This window comes from Paramisgurnus dabryanus, chromosome 10 (assembly GCF_030506205.2).
Source record: "Paramisgurnus dabryanus chromosome 10, PD_genome_1.1, whole genome shotgun sequence".
Lineage (NCBI taxonomy): Eukaryota > Metazoa > Chordata > Actinopteri > Cypriniformes > Cobitidae > Paramisgurnus > Paramisgurnus dabryanus.
The window spans coordinates 6,865,477-6,884,847 of NC_133346.1; the positions used below are offsets into that span (position 1 = coordinate 6,865,477).

Sequence of the window (19,371 nt, forward strand, 5' to 3'; positions counted from 1 at the left end):
ATCATCTTGTTTGATTTATAAGCTTGTTTCCTCATGGGGACATCAAAATGTCCCCACAAGGTCACAAAAACACTGGTATTCCTATCTTTGTGGGGACAATTGGTCCCCACAACGTGATAATTACCAGGTACACACACACACACACACACACACACACACACACAGAGTCACTAGTTCATCCTTCCGCTTGAAAGAGGTTTCAGCAGTAACACCTTATAATCGAGCGATAACTCATCAAAATCTCTATGATTGGCTGGCTTAGGCTGTGTCACCCCTGTAAGCCCCGCCCACTCTTTATTTAGAGCGTGATGATGATTATGCGTCTACCTGATGTGCTCATGAGCAGGTCTTGAGAAGATGATTGGATTGAGGGATTAGCAACTCTCAGCTACGCAGAATGAATGAACACAATGGTAAAATATTTGAGTGACATCTTAATGTAACTCCACCACAGTTTAGAAGTCCAACTATGAACATGAGTCACTCTGAAATAGGCTGTGAGCGTAATAATTGGAAACCTTTGGTTGAGTTGTTTGTCGTAACTAGTAAGCACGTCAGATGACTTTTGTTAAGATATGTTCATTGTCAGAGTTGTTGGAAAGGTCAGATGATCGTGCTGAATTCGCTTTATATTGGAAGGCTGTTGGCTTTAATGCTAAGCTTAATTTATTCTCATCCTCTCATCTCTGTATTTATAAATACCTGCTTGATTGCAGTCCATGTGGTTTTTTGCTTTTTGTATATATACGATGGTCTCATTTGTTTAGATTAAGTTGAAATTCCCAGAAATTTACCTCAGGAGTACTAGGATAATGCCTTGTATGAGATCTGTTACACTAACAACATTAGATAAGAAAAATGTGACTTTCATCACCCTTTAACACCTGTTAACAGAACAATAAAGCTCCGCCCCTTTAATTTCCCACAGAGACAGTGGTGTGTCTCCAAGGAAACAGTGCATTATGCCAGACAATCTCTCCCTACTTCCCTCTCTCTATCTCTTTCTCCATTTCTCTCTCAAGCAATTTGTTTGGAACGCAGGGTGTTGATGTTTCCATGGTTTAGGAATTTAATTAAGTTTTAATCTTTAACCTGTTAGTAGTTGGTTAAAAGCTTACACTGTATCATAATGCCAGAACATTATTAGGTACTTCAAAAACCTCAGTAACCTAATGCTGGATTCACATCAAACGCAGTACAGGCGGCAAAAGCGCGCTATTCGCACGTAGTTGGACACTTGAACTAGGGCTGAAATGATTAATCGTGTGTCCCATTAAAAATGCCTGTCTGAAATCGATTCTGATTCACAAGGCTGCGATTCTGTTTCATGCACAGCTTGTGCGTGTACTACGGCATTTAGTCAGTAGGAAATCCTTATCAATCTAAAATCATTATGAGTCGGAGTCGTTTACAACGTGCATTTAAAAAGCAACACTCGTTAAACAAAATCATTAAAAATATTCTTTATTATCTTGAAAATACCTGAAACTATTTGAAGAACAGCAATATAAATATTCCTGTAGACATTTCCTGGAATAGCATTTGTAATGCTACTTCTTCTGTGGCACAAAGGGTATTTCTGCACGAGAGCGCCCCCTGGCTTTTGGATGTGTCGGGATTTCACGGTAATTCATTAAAATTAATTCATTGAGAAAACGCGCATTTGCACCGGTAATCATTACCCCGCCTAACTTAAACATTTAAAGTTTACTCGCTTCATTCACATGTGAAGGCCGTACATGAAATTCTAGTCATTGGATACATTCACACGGAAATTCGCGTCATGGAAGGGGCTTCTGCGACCCCGCTGCGACATTCACTACTAGAGCAAGCTCCTGATTGGTTAACGCAGCGCGATTTTCTGCCAAGGTTCTCGAAACAATGCTTAATTTGCATCATTTGCACGAATTAGACGCACAAATGAGGCGGATTTGCGTCTATCGCCCTAAACGCCTCATTGACGCTACAAGACCTCCAGACGTGCGAAAACGCGCCTTTACATTGACCTAACATTGAAATTACTTGATGCCTTTGCCATGGCTGGTGTGAACGCAGCATTACTGTGGGTTCACACCAGAAGCGTTTGAACAATTTGAGTGTACTCGCTTCATTTGCGCATGAAATTCTAGTCATCGAGACATTCACGCAGAAATTTGCGTCATGGGAGGGACTTTTGTGACTTCGCTCACTTCCTGTAATCACGTCACTACTAGAGCAAGCTCCTGATTGGTTAACGCGGCGCGTTTTTCCGCCAAAGTTCAAATTTTTCACTTGCGCACTTCCTTAGGCAACGCTTATTTCTACCGTGCTGCACTAAACGCCTCATTCGCGCCGCGAGACCTCCAGATACGCCTAAACACGTCTTTACATTGACTTAACATTAAAAACGCCTCTGCTGCGGCTGGTAAGAACGCAGCATTACTGTGGGTTCACACCAGACGCGTTTGAGGCGGCAAATTCACGTCTACCGCACGTAGTTGGACGTTTGAACATTTTGAATATACTCGCTTCATTCGCTCATGAAATTCTAGTCATCGAGACATTCACGCAGAAATTTGCATCATGGGAGGGGCACAGTTCAGATTTTTCAACTCGTGCATTTTCCGCGGCAACGCTCAATTCTACCTTGCACCTTGAGACCTCCAGATGGACTTAAACGCGTCTTTACATTGACTTAACATTGAAATCACTCGCACTTCACGCCTCTACCGCGGCTGGTGTGAACGCAGCATTAAACACTGCTTCATTTGAGTACAGGTGATATAATATATATGCAAAAATCTTCAGCTTTTGACATAACCCCACGCTCATACGATTGAAAAGTATAAGAGAAATTCCACCACATGTGTGTTTACATCCTGCTTTTTATTTTCAGTGGGAATGTTCATGGTTCTTCCTCCTCTGCTGTTCATTTCTCCTCCTCGTCGTCTGGTCTTACTTCTGGTGGCAAGCTCGTAATGATTACAACGAGTTCAACTGGTGAGTTCAGCCCAGCCTGTGGAGGAACCCGCTGTTATAGCCATGAATTCAGCAGGTCATTAACTCTAAACCCCGCTGCGTGTCCTCCGCACAAATCAACCTTTTTCTTGTCAATTTGATGCTGGAACATGTTCTGGGAGTTTCCTGAAGTTAAAGCATGCAGATGTACACTTAATTGCAGGCAAAACATGGATGCCGCATGAGTGCATTTAAAAATACTACAATTTACAGTTTAGCATAAGACTCTCCATACTGTGTCGGGTGGATTCAGCTCGCTGAGGTTGTTGTTATGTTGGTGTGTGTGTGTGTGTGAGCAGCTTGCGTTGATTTTGTATCTCTTGCAGGTTGTTATATAATCGTTCGGGCGCTTGGAAGGATGGCACGGTTCCTGTTCTCGCCACAACACTGACAGGATTTACTTACACTGCATTTTTAATAGTGAGTGATCTTCACACCCTCATGTAAAACAGAAAGAGCAGCACTTTAAACTGTTAATGGCTGGTAATTTCTGTGTTTACATTTGTAATACCTTAATTTAAATTTAAGTGAAATAAAGCCTTAATTATTTAACGATTAAAGCCACAATATGTAAGATTTTTGTAATAAAATATCCAAAAAACACTTGCACAGAGTGAGTTATGTGAGTAATGGCGCTTGGTTAGCTTTTCCATCGAGTTTAGTAACACTTCGGAGTGGGAGGGATTATAGGCGTTCCGTTATATTTGCGCTGCCTACTGCTGTGACATCATACAACTGAGAGCGTCGTTGTACATTCCCATACATTCATTTATTTCTCAGTCCGCCACAAAATTAAAATTGACCACCACAAATAGATGTTTGCACATCACGTTTATCACTACCTCTGTATCACATGACAGTTTCTGTACAAACACCCGTGGCATCGGTCGACGTGCTCCGCTGAGCCTCATTAAAGTTGCACTTAAGCATATATGCGAACGTGCAAGTCGCAAATGTGCAGTCACAAATTGCAAGTCTGGAAAAAAACTTTTATGGTGTTCCTGATTCTCAACCTGTGGATGTTTTCGTCGCCAAAAGGGAGTTTGAGAACTTATAGCAGAGCACATGACAACATGTTTGCTCCAGACAGCGCAAGCTAGCATGAAGGTAAAGCTAATCTTTTACATTATAGCGATGAGGCTGGTAGTGACGATTCTCTCAGACCAATTCATGATCTACAGTGTTTTCGCATCACATTTTGTATCAGCTCGGGTCACTTGGAACCCCAAGTGAGGTGGTACTAGTAGTATTGGGTACTACATAATGCACCCAGTGAAAAAGCCCCCAAAAGTAAGCTGACCCGAACCAAACTAAACCGTGGGGTACTTTGCAATGGAAAAGCGCCATAACATCCCAAAAATGTATACGTTTATAAATCCAGAGAAATTCCTATTGTCTCCTTTTTAATTGTTGACCTTTTAGTGATTTAATATCTGCACTACCCCCAGTTTCCGGTTGTAGAAACTGTGGCACTCCTAGTGGACAAATGCGGAAGTGGTGGGTATGGAAAATAGCAGCAATAAAATATGCAGCATTTAAACAGCTTAAATTAATTTTCTCACCCTTCAGATTCTTGCTCTTTGTCACATTGGACTGGGACAGCAGCTTAACCTGTATTGGCTCCATAAGGTAAGTAGCTCATACGGTTTACCTATACTGTAGTTATTCAATTAAGATTTTGCATCCAATTTATGTTTTATTTCCAACAGATTGGAGTTCTGGTCGTTCTGCTCACCACCATCACAGGTGTCGTGTCCATTGATGATTTTTGGCAGGATGAGTGGGACATTGTGATAATTTCGCTCCAGGTTGGTTCTTCCTTACTACTCATGGTTATGCGATGTTGTGTTAAACGCTGTAGTGTGATATTTGAGAATATCTTTTGTTGTGTATCTGCTGGTTTAGTTCACAGGGCCTTTTTTGCACATCGGGGCCTTAGCTGTGGTCACGGCGTTAGGATGGGTCGTCGCTGCTCAGGTGGTACGAGGTGAAAGATCAAGTGAGTTGAAAGTATCAGATCAGGCTAAAGACGCAACTGAAATCAGGAACTCTGTTAAGATAGCAACTTGCGTCAATGATTTCGTAAATCAAATATTTTTTATATTTTCAAGTGTTTGTGTTTTAATGTAGTGTTTATATATTTATGTGTGTGTGTGTGTCCAGAACTCCAGGTTCTAATTTTGATGGTTTATGTGAGTGTTCTCCTGGTTCTGTATCTGGTTCCTCTTTTCATCTCTTCTCCCTGCATCATGGAGCGGTCCGAGCTCGGCCCTCGTCCTGCTGTCATTGGCCGTCGCGGTGCTCCAATGGTGAGAAAAAAAACAAAAGCACGCACATCAACATGAGTGTCCCATCAAAAAAGTCAAAAAGCTGCTCCAAAATTATAAAAAATATTTTAATTGTGGACTCACACATAACGTTTCGTTGTGAGTGTCTGAGAAAGAGCCTGCAAGCCCGAAACGTCATATGTCACGTGAGAGCCCACAATTAAAAACTTGATACTTTGGGAGCTACGGTGTGCCGACCTTGTTTATATCCTTTTCCCTTGCTATGTAAGGAATGTTACTAGGTTGACCAAACCTGATTCTAAAATCTGATTGGTTGTCAGTAATGTTGTTTTTGGGATCAACAAGGATGTTGACCCAGTAGCTCATTTCAGGTTTCTATTTCCTGTTTGTGAGTTAGAGGAAGTTTAACAAACAGGTTTAGTTTCTGAGAAGCGTTTGTAATTAATACTCACTCACTCTCTTTCTTTCTTTCTTTCTTCCTTTCTCTCTCTCTCTCTCTCTCTCTCCCCCAGCTTGCTCCAGAGCACACAATTATGTCATTCAGTAAAGCCTTGCAACACAAAGTAAGCGCACTGGAAGCTGATGTCGTCATTAGGTAACAATTTTGTTTTTGTTCAAGTTTGCAACTTGTTGTTTTTCAGCTAAGTTTACTTTTAAGGTAGTATGACATCATCAAAAACGATTTTCTTGCCCCAGTTGAGATTGAAAATTGATTTGTTGATACTTTTAATCCTAAATGTCTTTCAGCAAATCAGCTTGCACTGTATGAAATTTCCATAGCAATGGATTTAAAAATGTGATGATAAAATGTAAATATTTGTTTCTTGCACTCTCGACTGAATATATCTGTATTTCAAATATACAGAAACAATATGCTTATTTAGTGTTATTTACATTTGAAACCTTTCATAATTTGGAGAAATTTCAAAGAAACAGACGGGACTTTTCCATTTATGCATTTGCCATATGCTTTTATCCAAAGCAACTTGAAGTTCATTCAGTCTTTACATTTGTCAGTATGTGTGTTTCTGTGAATCAAACCCACAACTTTTGCGGTGGTAATGTAATGCTCTACCAGTTGAGATATAGGAACGAAGAAAACAATTAAAAAGTGTTAGAATTATTCAAGTATATAGTAAAAGTTTGAGAATCTTTGTGAGTGTTTAAAGGGGATCGCACACCGGCCGCGCAGCTCAGCGCCGCGCCGTTCTAAAAAAATCGAACACATTGTTTTATATGAGTATACGCACACCGGTGCCGCCCAGCTTTGAATCAGGAAGTTGCTCAAATCCCTGTCACGCCACACAGCGCCACTCACATAGTTTAACATTAAATAATCATAAATCATTAATGGTTAACATTGGCTGCTAACGTATATTTTGCATTTTTGAAGTAGACACTATCTGAGGAAGCTCGCGCTGTTTAATGTGCACTTCCGGTTTACAATACCTCCGAGTTGTCCTAGACGCGACTCGACGCGACGCTACGCTGAGCTGCGCGGCCGGTGTGTGCCCCCCTTAACTCTTTCCTCGCCATTGATGAGTTATCTCGTCAATTAAGAGAAAACACTTCCCTGCCATTGACACGGCAATCCATATTTCCGCTATTATCCACTAGGTGGCGCTCTTACCCAACCAATAAAACCAATTGCATCCACTGATGCAAAAACAGTGAAAGTGTATGTTTTGATGATCGCTCTGAATCTGATCACTAACAAAAGTCCTTTACAAAAATGCAATTATCTCAGCTTTTTGCTCAAAATTTGATGTTTTTGAAGAAACCTATATTTGAGAGGTGATAAAAAGAAAACAAATTAATGTTTTTTATAGCAGAGGGTCTGTTCTTTCATTTGATATATTGTATGTTTATATATATTATATATTTTCTGGAAGGCATTAAACTGTTGTGAAAATCATAAAATGCTGGAGACGGCTGCCAACTTTTTTTTAACGATGGCGGGGAAAGAGTTAATCTGTGTTTAGTATCTTAAAGGCTTTCACAAATGAGTCTTTAATTTGATTGACTGTCCCCCTTTCATCAGTTTGGATGGAGTGCCCTTCCTGATGAGAGACCGTACACTTCGCAGGACCACAGATGTGGACAGACTGTTTCCTTCCCGTCAGTACGACGACGCCTCGCTCTTTAACTGGACAGAGATCCGTAGTCTCAATGCTGGACTATGGTTCCTCAGGGTAGTTTGTCTCATAATCTAATTTCAGTCACTGATTTCACTTTAATCTTTGATGTAACCTTACTTAGTAATTATGAAAAAAATATTATTATTACATTTAAACAGAATGTTCTTTACATTATGTAGAATGATTTAATGTAAAATCACAAATATAGCTGGGGTTTTGTTTTTACATTGTCACATATAGGATATTAAAACATATTTATCCTCAGGATGACCCATACTGGACATCACAGTTCATGTCAGAGAGGGACCGTAACCGCACAGCCAATCAGACGGTGTGTAGCTTGTCGGAGCTGCTGCGTCTGGCTGCTAGAACGAATCGCTCTGTGATCTTCAGTCTGCGACGACCTCCACCCCAACACCCCCGACACCAGCTCTGGGTCAGTGATGCTCTGAAAGTCATCCAGAGATCCAGTATCCAACCAGAACAGGTAAAAATAACACACAGCCAGACAAAAACAGTGTGCTCAATTGTTTGGGCATTTCATTTGGAGCACAAATGTCATGGCTTCGTTTTCCAGGGAACACACTTACTAATAAAATGTATAGTTTGTTGTGCATTGTCTCCATGCTTTATGTGAACATGGATGATGTCCAACTCTATTTTAATATAAAATGAATAGATTTCTTTCTATTTATATTGTTTGATTTATTTCTTATTCCTAATCATACTGTATATTATTTCTTAGTGTAAAATGTGGGACAAGTCGTACCAAGCATTTTACTACATGTCGTACTGTGTATATGACCAATAAAGTTGAAATTTTACCCATGTGTGAAAAAGCAGAACTTGTTTTCTCACCGATTCTGAATCTGATAATGCAGAAAATACTGTAAATGCAGAAAATATTAAATACCTGTATTTTCCGGACTATAAGTCGCTCCGGAGTATAAGTCGCATCATTCAAAAATGCATCATTAAGATGAAATAACACATACAGTATAAGCCGCAGTGGACTATATGGCAAGTTTATTTCATTTTTTTTTTTTATTAATTCATACTGACTTACAAGTCGCACCTGACTATAGGATGCAGCACCAGCCAAATTATGAAACGCGGCTTATAGTCCGGAAAATATGGTAAATCAAAACTATCTTATATATGTGATCCTGGACCACAAAAGCAAGCATTAGGGATAGTCTGGAATCTGGTGCAAAATAATCAAAAAAATTGAGAAAATCTGTAGTTACATCGTGTACTAAGACTGACGAAAAAAAAAAGTTGCGATTTTCTAGGCAGATATGGCTAGGAACTTTACTCTCATTCTGGAGTAATAATCAAGGACTTTGCTGCTGTAACATGGCTGCAGCAGGCGCAATGATATTACGCAGCGCCTGAAAATAGTCCCCTTGGTAACTTTCAATAGCAGGGAGACTATTTTCAGGCGCCAAAATGAGAGTATAGTTCCTAACCATATCTGCCTGGAAAATCGCAACTTTTAATTTTCAGTCGGTCTTAGTACACGATGTAACTACAGAAGAGTCAAGTTTTAAATAGGAAAAAATATCTAAACTCTTTGGTTCGTTTTTAGCATGATGCTAATGGTCTAATCAGATTCAATGGTTTATGCTAAGCTATGCTAAAAGTGGTACCGCCAGACCCGGAGATCAGCTGAATGGATTCCAAAACGGTAAAAATCAAATGTTTAACTCTAGGGGAGCTGGAAAATGAGCATATTTTCAAAAAAAAGTGCAGTGTCCCTTTAATGGTAAACTATGTGAGTGCCGCTCTGTGGCACGGCAGGGATTTGAGCAGAGTTATAGCGGACAGACGCCGCCGGTATGTGTACATTCAAAGAAAATAATGCAGTCGATTTTTAGAGACATGGCACGACGTGACGCTTCTCGCCCGGTTTCCGACCCCCTTAACAGCATTTATACTGTGTGCACTTATAAAGGTTGTGTGTGTGTGTGTGTGTGTGTAGGTGATGTGGACACCTGACTGGTACAGGAAGAAGGTACGTGCAGCAGTTCCTCTCCTCCACCAGACATCGGATGAGAAACTCCCAGTGTCTGACCTGAAGGACAGAGGGATCAGCACCCTGACCCTTCACTACAGCCAGGCCACAGCTCAAGATATCAGGTACACATATACTCATAACATTCGCCTTTCTATGTATTAAATATCATATATGAATTGCAGTGCTTTTCAATAATAAACGTTGAGCATTTTATGTTTTATACTCTGTTTGTTATGTGTGACATGTTTGTGTGTGAGCAGGCGGTTTTCTAGCAGTAATGTGAGCGTAAACGTGTATCCAGTCAATGAGCCGTGGCTTTATTCACTCATGTGGTGCAGCGGCGCGCAGTCGGTGTCTTCTGATGCACCACAAATCCTGAAGAAAGTGCCTTATCCAGTCTGGATCATGGTATCATTTTTTTTAAATATTACTTTAAAAAAAGCATGCACACATGTATTCAAAAATTCCTCTGTGTTAATATTCATCTGATATACAATATGACATACGGTAGAGATGTGTGCAAATCGATAGTCTGTCTTTTTAGTTTTTTCACACTTTTGTAAGTCCATCTAGTGGATAAATGCTGCTAAAACGTATTGTTGTTGTTGTTGTTTTGTAGAGTGCTGATGAATATGGCCTGATATGGATCACTTCAGATCTCATCTCTTTAGCGATTGTCATTGGCATTTTTATATTCCAAAAGTAAGTGAATCTTTTATTTTAATGGTTTCAGTGTTTACATTTATACATTTGGCAGATGAAGCATCTTGCAATACATTCAATATATCAGTTTGTACTGGGATCAAACCCACGACCTTTGTGTTGCTTGCACAATGCTCTTCCAATTGAGCTACAGTACAAGTGATGAGTTGTTGTGTATTTGCTTTATTTCTCTCTGGCATTTTCTCTTTTCCTCGTTTCTGTCTCTCCTGTGCTCTTTGCATGCATCTGTCCTGCGCTGCACGCTGAAATCTCTCAGCTATCACTTTATCAGGTAACTGGTATTTGCTTTGCATAAACAAACAGCTTCAAATGCACTGTAAGTTGGTTTTGGTTGTATTTACAATCTCTTTGTGTGTCTTTGTCTGTCCTAGTTGGTTTTGTATTCCTGTAATGATATTTTTTTTAATTCCTCAGGTGGAAGATGAGTGGCATGCGTAGCTACAACCCCGAGCAGATCATGCTAAATGCTGTGGCGCGTCGGCCGAGCCGTGACGTAAACCTCATGAAGGAGAAACTCATCTTCTCAGGTAAGACTTGTGAGGTCACTGTTGTGTTTGAACTTTGGATATTTAACCATTAAAGTGCTTAATGATTGTTGTGCTAAATGCAAAGTTTAGATGAAATAACTGTGAGCTCCTATAGGTGGTTTGATGTCTCTGAATCTCTCCTTGTGAGTTCAGTGTTCTTTCCATCCTTCAGAAATCAGCAATGGCGTTGGGAGCACAGATGAGCTTTCTGTGTATACGGGAAATGGATTAGATGTGTATACCCGTGATGACGCAGTGACGCCCACATGTCATGTGACTAAAGTAAAGCCTGGACTTCCTGTGTGAGACAATATATGGAAGGAACATCTCTTCATATCTTTATTATTTTAGCTTACGTTTCTTTGAAGATCTCTGATTTTTGTTGATTTATGGACACTGTATCACATGTATTTTTGGATCACATCACTGTTTCAGTGTTCTGCATTGATGCCTTATGTATGGATTATTTTCCTGTATCAAACTATTTAAAATTAAGTTAATGTAGCAGGATGTGCACTGTAAACAGTTACTGTTAAATCCAAGTTTCAAGCAGGTCATTAAAGTCGCATACTGTTCATGTATTTGATGTGATAACAGACTGGTGGTTAATAGGTTAAATGTTCAAAGCATTTATAATACAAATGTTCAGGATCTCCTTTAGTTCAGGATCTCCTCAGCTGTAAAGCTAATAGGACAGTTATCATTATTTATTTTTTATTTATTTAATTTTTGTAACATTATGTGCTTCCTGATGATTCATATATTGCAGTAGTTAAAAATAATTATTCTTCAATACTGCTGTATCAATGTATTTTTTGTAATGAAAAATTGTGTTGTTAATAGGTCTTCAATGGGGGGGGGGGTCCATGGCCTCTTGGGGGTCCCTGATAGTATTAAAAACGGTCCTCCAAATATTGTTTGAAATATTCAAAATATTTTTTGTGGGGGAGGAATGAATACAAAGAATTTAATACAAATTTGATTCAATGATTAAAATAAAGGTTCCTATGTTAAAATATATTCAGTAAATTGTGTGTTATTGTATGTAGTATGTTAACAGTATGTAAAAAAATGACTATTTGAATATATTGTAACTTAAACATCATGTAAATCCAGTCTTAGTTTCATACATGTAGGCTGCTGGATGATCAACCGAAATCAAACCTAACATTGCTTTCAAGTCTGGCTCCTTATTTAAAACTATATACAATTCCATTTAAAGGCAGGGTCCATGATCTCTAAAAGCCAATGTTGACATTTGAAATCACCTAAACAAACACACCCCAATAAAATATGGACCTTCTTTTGATAGACGCGCCCCACACATACGCAACCCAGGCAACAATGTCGTTTATTAGACATGCCGCTTACTGCTGATTGGCTACAAGTGTGTTTTGGTAGTCGGCTCGACTCCCTTTCCCAAAGCTTTTTCAGAAATCGTGCACTTTGCCTTTAACTGGTTTGCTAATTTATCTTCAATGAAATGATATTGAGCGCATTTTCTACTCATTTTAAAAATCCCAAATGTTTTTAATATTTTGATAATTGTGAAGTTTAATATTCCAGTTTACAAAACCGTTCCAGTAAAACTTACATTTTAACTTTTTGTTAAAGTTGCAGTTATAATATATCCACTTATTTAAATTCTAGTCCAAGCTGAAGACCATTTTACATTTCATAAAATAAAGCAGTGTTAATTCTATTCTTTATTTTTTATATATATATATACATATATAATTTTTTTTTTTCAGTATCAGTAAGATCTAATTATCGAGAAAGACAGATGCAATTTCTGGCAAAAAATTGCAATTAGATCTTTTTCCTAAATCGCACAGCCCCAGTCCCTACTTTAGGATACTTAAGGCATGGTTCTCAAACTATGACGTGCTTTTTGTAGAGTGCATCCTTATAATATTAAATTACACAATGTAGTTGGTTTGTAACCTTATTTTGCTTAGGTTAAATTATACAGAATGGATGATAAATTAGTGTATTTATTAGTAGCCTATATGTATGTCATAAGCACCCCGCACCACTTCAAGGCCCCCAGCTTAAGAACCTGTGAATTAAGGGGTCCTTGGCCTGAAAGACCTCTGTTATAACTGTTAGCCGATCAGTCATGCAATACGTAATGCAAAAAGATATAACATTGAATGAGCTTTACATTATGATTTGTTAGGCATAGTGGGATTTAAAGAAAATTTTTCAATAACTGCTTCTTTGACTATTGTAGCCACATTTCAGAGCAAAGTTTGCTAACTATTTTTTATAAATATAAATTCTTACACTAGATGGCAGCAATGAGTCAAGAGAACCTTACTTGACCTTAATGATAATACTGACTGTGAACACTCAGCTAAAGTAATTTTTTTGTGATTTTCTGTTTTCTACATAAAATCATCCTACATAATGCAAAAATACTATAAATAAAGTAAGATCATGATCAATGATTTAAATCCAACTTTGATGCTTTCATTCTCATAATTAGATTATGAGACTTTAGCCTGGATTTCACAGACGAACAAATTATGAAATTAGTATGACATAACATTTTTATTGCATAAAATATTGTAGTATTTTTTGTTGTCTAACATTTACATAGGAAACATTTAAATGGTTCTCAGAAGCAAAGCGTGCATCTCTCATAATATTTACAGTTTTATTTACATATCACCTTTAAAGCAGCCAACTACATCATTCCTGATGTGCGAGTCCAGAACAACATTGGACCAACACACACCATTTAATGCAAAAGGTCTGAAGTTACCCACACAGTCAAAAACTTCACATGTGGCCATTGTGTGTTCTTGCACCACACATGAGGAAAAAACAGCTGAGGTTACGATTCGGCTGTAGATGGGCTGTGAGCGGCCAGTTGGTTTTCTGTGTCCTCTTTAATGTTTTCTGAACAGTCAGATCCGGTGTAACAGCCCGAGTCTCTGGGACAGTCATTCAACTCCGCATTCATATGTTCAGAGGGAGATTTGGGTTCGTCTGCTTGCCCAAGGCTCTGCTTATTATCTGTTTAATAAAAAAACAAGTTTTACAGCAAACTCAATCTTGATGTTGAGCGCATACGCAATGAAAGTGTCATCGTATGAATGTGCACAGAGATAATTCATGCATTACTTGGAAATACATTTTGAAAAGACGCAATGTTTCTGTGTAATGCAAGTCGCTGAGATGTTGCTGTACTTTTGTGACGGATGGGGCCTTACCCACAAACTCAACTTCCTGTTGGTTCTTTCATCACATGCAAGACACTGGCCAAAATGACATTCAGTTTTTCTGTTGCACCAGTTAATATTACCAGGCGTTGGATTTAGAAGATATTTAAAGATATTTTAAATTTCTGTGTTTTATGACATTATAATTGTGCTGATGTTTGAAGTAATTTATTAAATGTTTTAGTCAATATTAATGTCACAATGTTACTCTGAATAAAGTTTCATAATTTGCATCTGAGATGTCCGAACAAAGCGCAATAATATTTCGACATAAATAGAAAAAAAGTGTTCACGATGAAATTTTAGTTTGCGTTGTTATGTGACGTGCAAACTGTTGATTTTATCTGAGGGAAAATGTGTGAAAAACTTTTCGACCTGTACTTTCACCACCGTGGCTTTGATGAGGTTTGTTGTTGAGCACAGATGCTTTTTAAACTTTGTGCGAATACAGCAATGAGAAACTGATCCTGCATCAGCACTTTAAGCGTGAGATGTTTAATATAAAAGATAAAATGCAAAACAGTCTTGGTGGAAAAACAGCATCATCTGTTTGTTTCCTGACTGAAAGAGAGTTCATGAAGGTCTACAGATTTTAGTAAGATAAAAGATTTACAGTGTTTTTCATATTTAAATAATCTCTTGATTACTGTATCTGTGTATTTGTGAGTCCTTCACTGCTTACATTCTGTGTCCTGCAGGTTTTCTGCTGCTGCCAACAGTCTTTCTCTATGTTCAGGGTCTGTCACGTTCAGCTCAATAAGATGTTGCTCCTTAAGATGTCGAAGATCTTCCACTGTCTGATAACCGTTCAACAGCAAAGATGAGATGTGCTCCTGCCGTAACAGTTAAATTAGTGTTAGAAATGATATTTTTCTGCTAGGAAACTACTAGCATCATATAATGCACAGCGTTCTGCTCTTGATATCTGAAGTATTTGTGCATATAACAAGCTACTGGATGTCAAAAAGCAGAACAGAATGTTGATTATGTTTATTGTCTCGGTTATGGGTGGTGAGATGATCCGAGTACCTCCAGGTTGAGTCTCTCTAGAAGTTCCTGCAGGGTTTTGGGTCGAGGTCTTTTGCTCCTCCTGTGAGGACGAATTCTCGGCTCTGGCACACTTTCCTCCACCAGCACATCAACGTAAATGAACTTAAAGTTTCCCACTTTGGCGTTTAACATTCCGGTCCATATTCCATTAGCAGATTTACTAATAATATCAATAACATCTCCCACCTTGAAAAGAAAGAGTGTAATTAAAGGATTATTGATATGATATGATATGTGTCTAATAAATTCACAAACAAGGTTTAGATTTAGCCGGTCACTAAATCAGGACATTTAACTCTTTCCCCATCAGCATTTTAAAAAAAAATGTCAGCCAGTGCCATCATTTTTTTTATGATTTTCACAAAAATGTAATGACTTCCAGAAAATGTTTATCTTTAAATATATAAACATATAATATATTAAATGAAAGAACCCTCTGCTTTAAAAAAAGTTTGTAAGTTAGGTAGGAGCGACACCAAGTGGATAATAGTGGAAATATGGATTACGGTAAAAACTCGTCATTGGCAGGGAAGCGTTAAGGGACACTACACTTTTTTTGAAAATATACTCATTTCAAGCTCCCCTAGAGTTAAACATTTGATTTTTACCGTTTTGGAATCCATTCAGACAACCTCTGTGTCTGGTGCTACCACTTTTAGCATAGCTTAGCATAATCCATTGAATCTGATTAGACCATTAGCAACGCGCCAAAAAATAACCAAAGAGTTTGGATATTTTTCCTATCTTCTGTAGTTACATCGTGTACTAAGACCGACAGAAAATTAAAAGTTGCGATTTTCTAGGCAGATATGGTCAGGACTATACTCTCATTCTGGCGTAATAATCAAGGACTTTGCTGCTGTAACATGGCTGCAGCAGGCGTAGTGATATTACACACTGTCCGAAAAAAGTCCCCTGCCATATTTACGGCACCATTGAAGATAATTCGTCAATCATTGGAAAAGAGTTAAGTAGCTTTTATAAATGTAACTTAGAAAAATCCATTACTGGTGTGCATCTTGACATAAAAAATGGCACTAAAATATATTTTAAGAGTTTATTTCAGTTAAGACAACTTATGGATTTTAGTCCGGGACTAGTGTTGTTTCTTGTAGTTTATGTGTACTGATTGTTTTTTCACCTTGAGTTTAAGAGACTCTGTGTCATACGGACTGGGGACAAAATCTGTGTGGACCTTTGCTCTCCCACAGAACTGGCCTGTATAGGGCACGTCATCATCTAGACGTAGACTATCCCTGTTACTGTAGCCATCTGAGCTGCTGGTTACACCACCTGAAGCGTAACGAGACATTTTCAGCAAGTTAACAATGGAAATTTGGTTACTGTTTTGTTGATAATCACATTACATAATGTACCCAGTAAACAACAATAAGATTTGGAGCATTGTGCTGATGTAAATGGATGGGTTTGACTGAATCTTACTTGATGAACTCTGTCCACTGTGCAAACTGAACAAACTCTCTACGGATTGACTGCAGTCTTTGGCCAAAGCACTTTCGTTTCCCACTTCACCTGCCGCAGGCTCCTCCCCCTGCAAGCAAACGCATAGGCGATAAGTAAGTCCATTTACATGCGTAACAATACTTTAATAACTATTAAAATAATTACCATAATTTTTTTTTTTAATGAGAAAACCAGAAAAACTGTAATTTTTTATAATTTTGTTTTCTTTTTTGGGTTTCCGCCCACCATTTTTATTATGGTAGCCTATCTATAAATTTGAAATTTCAAACTTTCAATTTCTCACTCACGATTTTTTAACATCATTTTGCATTTCAGCTTCTCGTCAGATTGCAGGCTATAAAGTTAGCTAAATGCTATTAACTATTTTAAAAGGGGAGGGGGGGCAAAACATGCCCCGCCCCAACTTCGTGTTTTATTGGATCTTGCCAGACGCATGCGCGTATGCCAAACCGTTATATCTGCAGAGTGAAATCAAGGTAATTGTCCAAATTTAATTGCTTCGATCCTTTCATGTTTACACAGTTTACACATTTTTATGATAAAAGACCACAGTATAAGTCGGTTCCTTATTGGTACACCTCATATAAAATTAAATATACTTAATAGTATAAAATATATAAAATAAAATATATCGTGCCTGTTAGCCCCTTCAACGTTTCAGTTAGCCTATATGTGTTTACGTAAGGAAAGTCCCAGGTCAGAAGCAACCAAAGCTGATACGTGACGTCTTTAGGTACCAGATCAGCTCAGCATCCCGGGTCGCATAGGGCCGCGCGCTCCCTTGCAGGAGAAAAGTCTTTAATCCGCGAGAGCTGCGCGTGTCCGTTTTTACCTCAGAGCCGCGTGTAATCCCGCGCATACAAACTCAGTTAATACTGCTACACTGCTTCACGAGTAAATCCAGAATAAATAAGGAAATATTTTAGGTAATAATAATTAATTAACCTGTTTAATTTAGAGTAACATTAGGATGACTCAGCCAGAGACTCTTAAAGTAACAAAAAAGTTTGAAGGGGTAACGTGGTAACCAAATGAAGAAAATGTAGAATTTCTTGAGTAAACAGTAGCAACAATAACCTAGATGTTATTGGGGTGGTTTCCCAGACAGGGATTATCTTGAACCAGGACTAGGCCTTAGTTTAATTAGGGAATATAACTTGATTTAACAAGCATGCCTTACTAAAAACATTACTTATGTGCTTTTGGGGCAAAACAAAGGGCACTGATGCATTTTAAGAAAGCAAGTTGTTTTCAGTTTGCACAGCTCTTACATTTATTTTAGTCCAGGACTAGTCTAATCCCTGTCCGGGAAAACCACACCATAGTGTTTTTCAATCTTTCCATGATAAATATTAAAGTAGGCTGTTTAACACAATTTATCAATTCACAGTAGTTAATAGGCTACTACAGATACAGTATTCTACAATTTATTACAGTTTACTTTATGAAGTACTAAAGTGTTTTTATGTGTCTAGAAAGATTTTCTTAAGGTAACTATCGCAGATTATAGTTTTCTTTGTCAGATGGTTTGTTTACTGGTTTATTACCACAGAATGTAAACCAGTTGCAGATAGCAAGAGGGTTTGGAAAGCGTGTGTTTTTATGCTAATGGCAAAGAAATTACACACTTAGCTTTACAAAACCCAGAACATTTTTATTGCGAAATGACTGACTTTTGTGCTTTCTAAAGAAACAGAAAGCCAACGTAAGTACCTTAACAAAACAAATTTAAAGGGTTCTTGTGTCACTTAAGCCAAAAGAGTGCAAGATCATTGGCTGGAAAGTTTCTAGTTTTTTAAAGGTTAAATGTGCGAAACTGTCAATCAAAAGCTCACCATTTCCTCCGACAGGGCTTTTGTATATTTCCTGCCCATCTTCTTACGCATGGTCAGCGAGATGGTCTTCATCTTCTTTCCAAGACCACCCGATTTACTGGAGTCCACCTCAGGTGATTCAGTTTCCACAGGCTGCATGGCAACACATGGACTTTAGGAAAAGTTTTACACAAATCATGCATCTCTTTTTGGCACTGATATAGTATAAAAGAGAAACATTCACCAAACTATCTTTCTTATCTTCTGCTTTGACCTGCGCGGGTTGCTGCCTGTCAAAAATCCCAAAACTGGTTGAGCGCTGAAACATAAGCAAAAAAATAAATGTACAGTATATATGATAAGATCTGCAGTTATAAACGGTCATTGGTGTGCCTTGTCCACATCACTGATATGTGGTTGCATGAGAGATCTCTGATGATGAAGAGATCACACTTGCTCACAATACTGTATGCAAAGTCAACACAAAGCATTTCTTTCTGTTAACAGTTAAGACTAAAAAGCAGTCGCATCACTTGTGTAAATCACCATTTCACAACAACAGAGACAACATTTTTTTAGGAACCTGTTTATAAATTCTTATTACCTTGGGTTTGTTCCTTTGTTTTTCAGAGACATTGGATGGTTTCCTTTGAAGCATTTTGTCAGTTATGTCAAAAGTTTTTCCTCTCTGGAGAGTCAGAAACTTGTCTCTTGTCTTAGCGGCACGACCCTGAAGCAGCTCACATACGAGGCATCAGCTTAACTCATTTCCTCAACCACACAGGATGTGAGTGTCTACACTGACATTTCTATATATCTATCAGAGATTTGAGGGGAAAAATTTGCTTTGTACAACAGAAAAATCTTTAAAAGCCCCAGTTATTCTTTTATAAGTTTTTTTCTAAATTATTATGATTACATTTACGCATTTTGCAGATGCTTTTATTCAGAACGACTTTTATTTAAGCTTTTTATTCTAAGTGACTATCCGATGTGTGTTCCATGGATCTAAACGCATGAGCTATACCGGAGCACGATTATCAGACAATTGTCATATAATTAAATCAATAAATATGTAAAGCCATTCAAAAAAATACAATGATTT

At 38.2% G+C, this 19,371-nt stretch overlaps 2 protein-coding genes across 3 annotated transcripts in view; one reads left to right on the forward strand and one right to left on the reverse strand.

The window, feature by feature from the left end:
* gdpd5a (glycerophosphodiester phosphodiesterase domain containing 5a) overlaps window positions 1-11,708 on the forward strand; it is a 28,560-nt gene extending 16,852 nt beyond the window's left edge. Inside the window, exons 3-17 of one of the 2 annotated variants that reach the window (XM_065260839.2) lie at window positions 2,876-2,979; window positions 3,324-3,417; window positions 4,567-4,626; window positions 4,707-4,805; window positions 4,903-4,996; window positions 5,161-5,306; window positions 5,798-5,880; window positions 7,327-7,477; window positions 7,689-7,910; window positions 9,405-9,562; window positions 9,701-9,848; window positions 10,060-10,142; window positions 10,420-10,434; window positions 10,578-10,690; window positions 10,863-11,708. In XM_065260839.2, the coding sequence (XP_065116911.1) occupies window positions 2,876-2,979; window positions 3,324-3,417; window positions 4,567-4,626; window positions 4,707-4,805; window positions 4,903-4,996; window positions 5,161-5,306; window positions 5,798-5,880; window positions 7,327-7,477; window positions 7,689-7,910; window positions 9,405-9,562; window positions 9,701-9,848; window positions 10,060-10,142; window positions 10,420-10,434; window positions 10,578-10,690; window positions 10,863-10,996 (1,704 nt within the window). In that variant the 3' untranslated portion in view covers window positions 10,997-11,708. The remainder of the gene's footprint in view (window positions 1-2,875; window positions 2,980-3,323; window positions 3,418-4,566; window positions 4,627-4,706; window positions 4,806-4,902; window positions 4,997-5,160; window positions 5,307-5,797; window positions 5,881-7,326; window positions 7,478-7,688; window positions 7,911-9,404; window positions 9,563-9,700; window positions 9,849-10,059; window positions 10,143-10,419; window positions 10,435-10,577; window positions 10,691-10,862) is intronic. The other variant, XM_065260848.2, reaches the window with a different exon arrangement.
* Window positions 11,709-13,247: 1,539 nt separating this feature from the next.
* Window positions 13,248-19,034, reverse strand: samsn1b (SAM domain, SH3 domain and nuclear localisation signals 1b). The gene is made up of 8 exons (XM_065256965.2): window positions 18,871-19,034; window positions 18,511-18,585; window positions 18,288-18,419; window positions 16,411-16,519; window positions 16,109-16,260; window positions 14,947-15,153; window positions 14,600-14,750; window positions 13,248-13,711 (listed from the first exon to the last, which is right to left on the reverse strand). The coding sequence occupies exons 1-8, from the start codon at window positions 18,922-18,924 to the stop codon at window positions 13,530-13,532; spliced, it is 1,062 nt and encodes a 353-aa protein (XP_065113037.1). The 5' UTR covers window positions 18,925-19,034; the 3' UTR covers window positions 13,248-13,529.
* Between the last annotated feature and the right edge of the window lie 337 nt (window positions 19,035-19,371).

Coding starts and splice junctions, on each gene's coding strand:
- samsn1b (XM_065256965.2), bottom strand. CDS start 18,924: ATGCTTCAAAGGAAACCATCCAATGTCTCTGAAAAACAAAGGAACAAA. Junction 18,586..18,870: donor AACAAAGGAACAAACCCAAG/GTAATAAGAATT, acceptor CTTATGTTTCAG/CGCTCAACCAGTTTTGGGAT. Junction 13,712..14,599: donor AAACCTGCAGGACACAGAAT/GTAAGCAGTGAA, acceptor TTTATTAAACAG/ATAATAAGCAGAGCCTTGGG.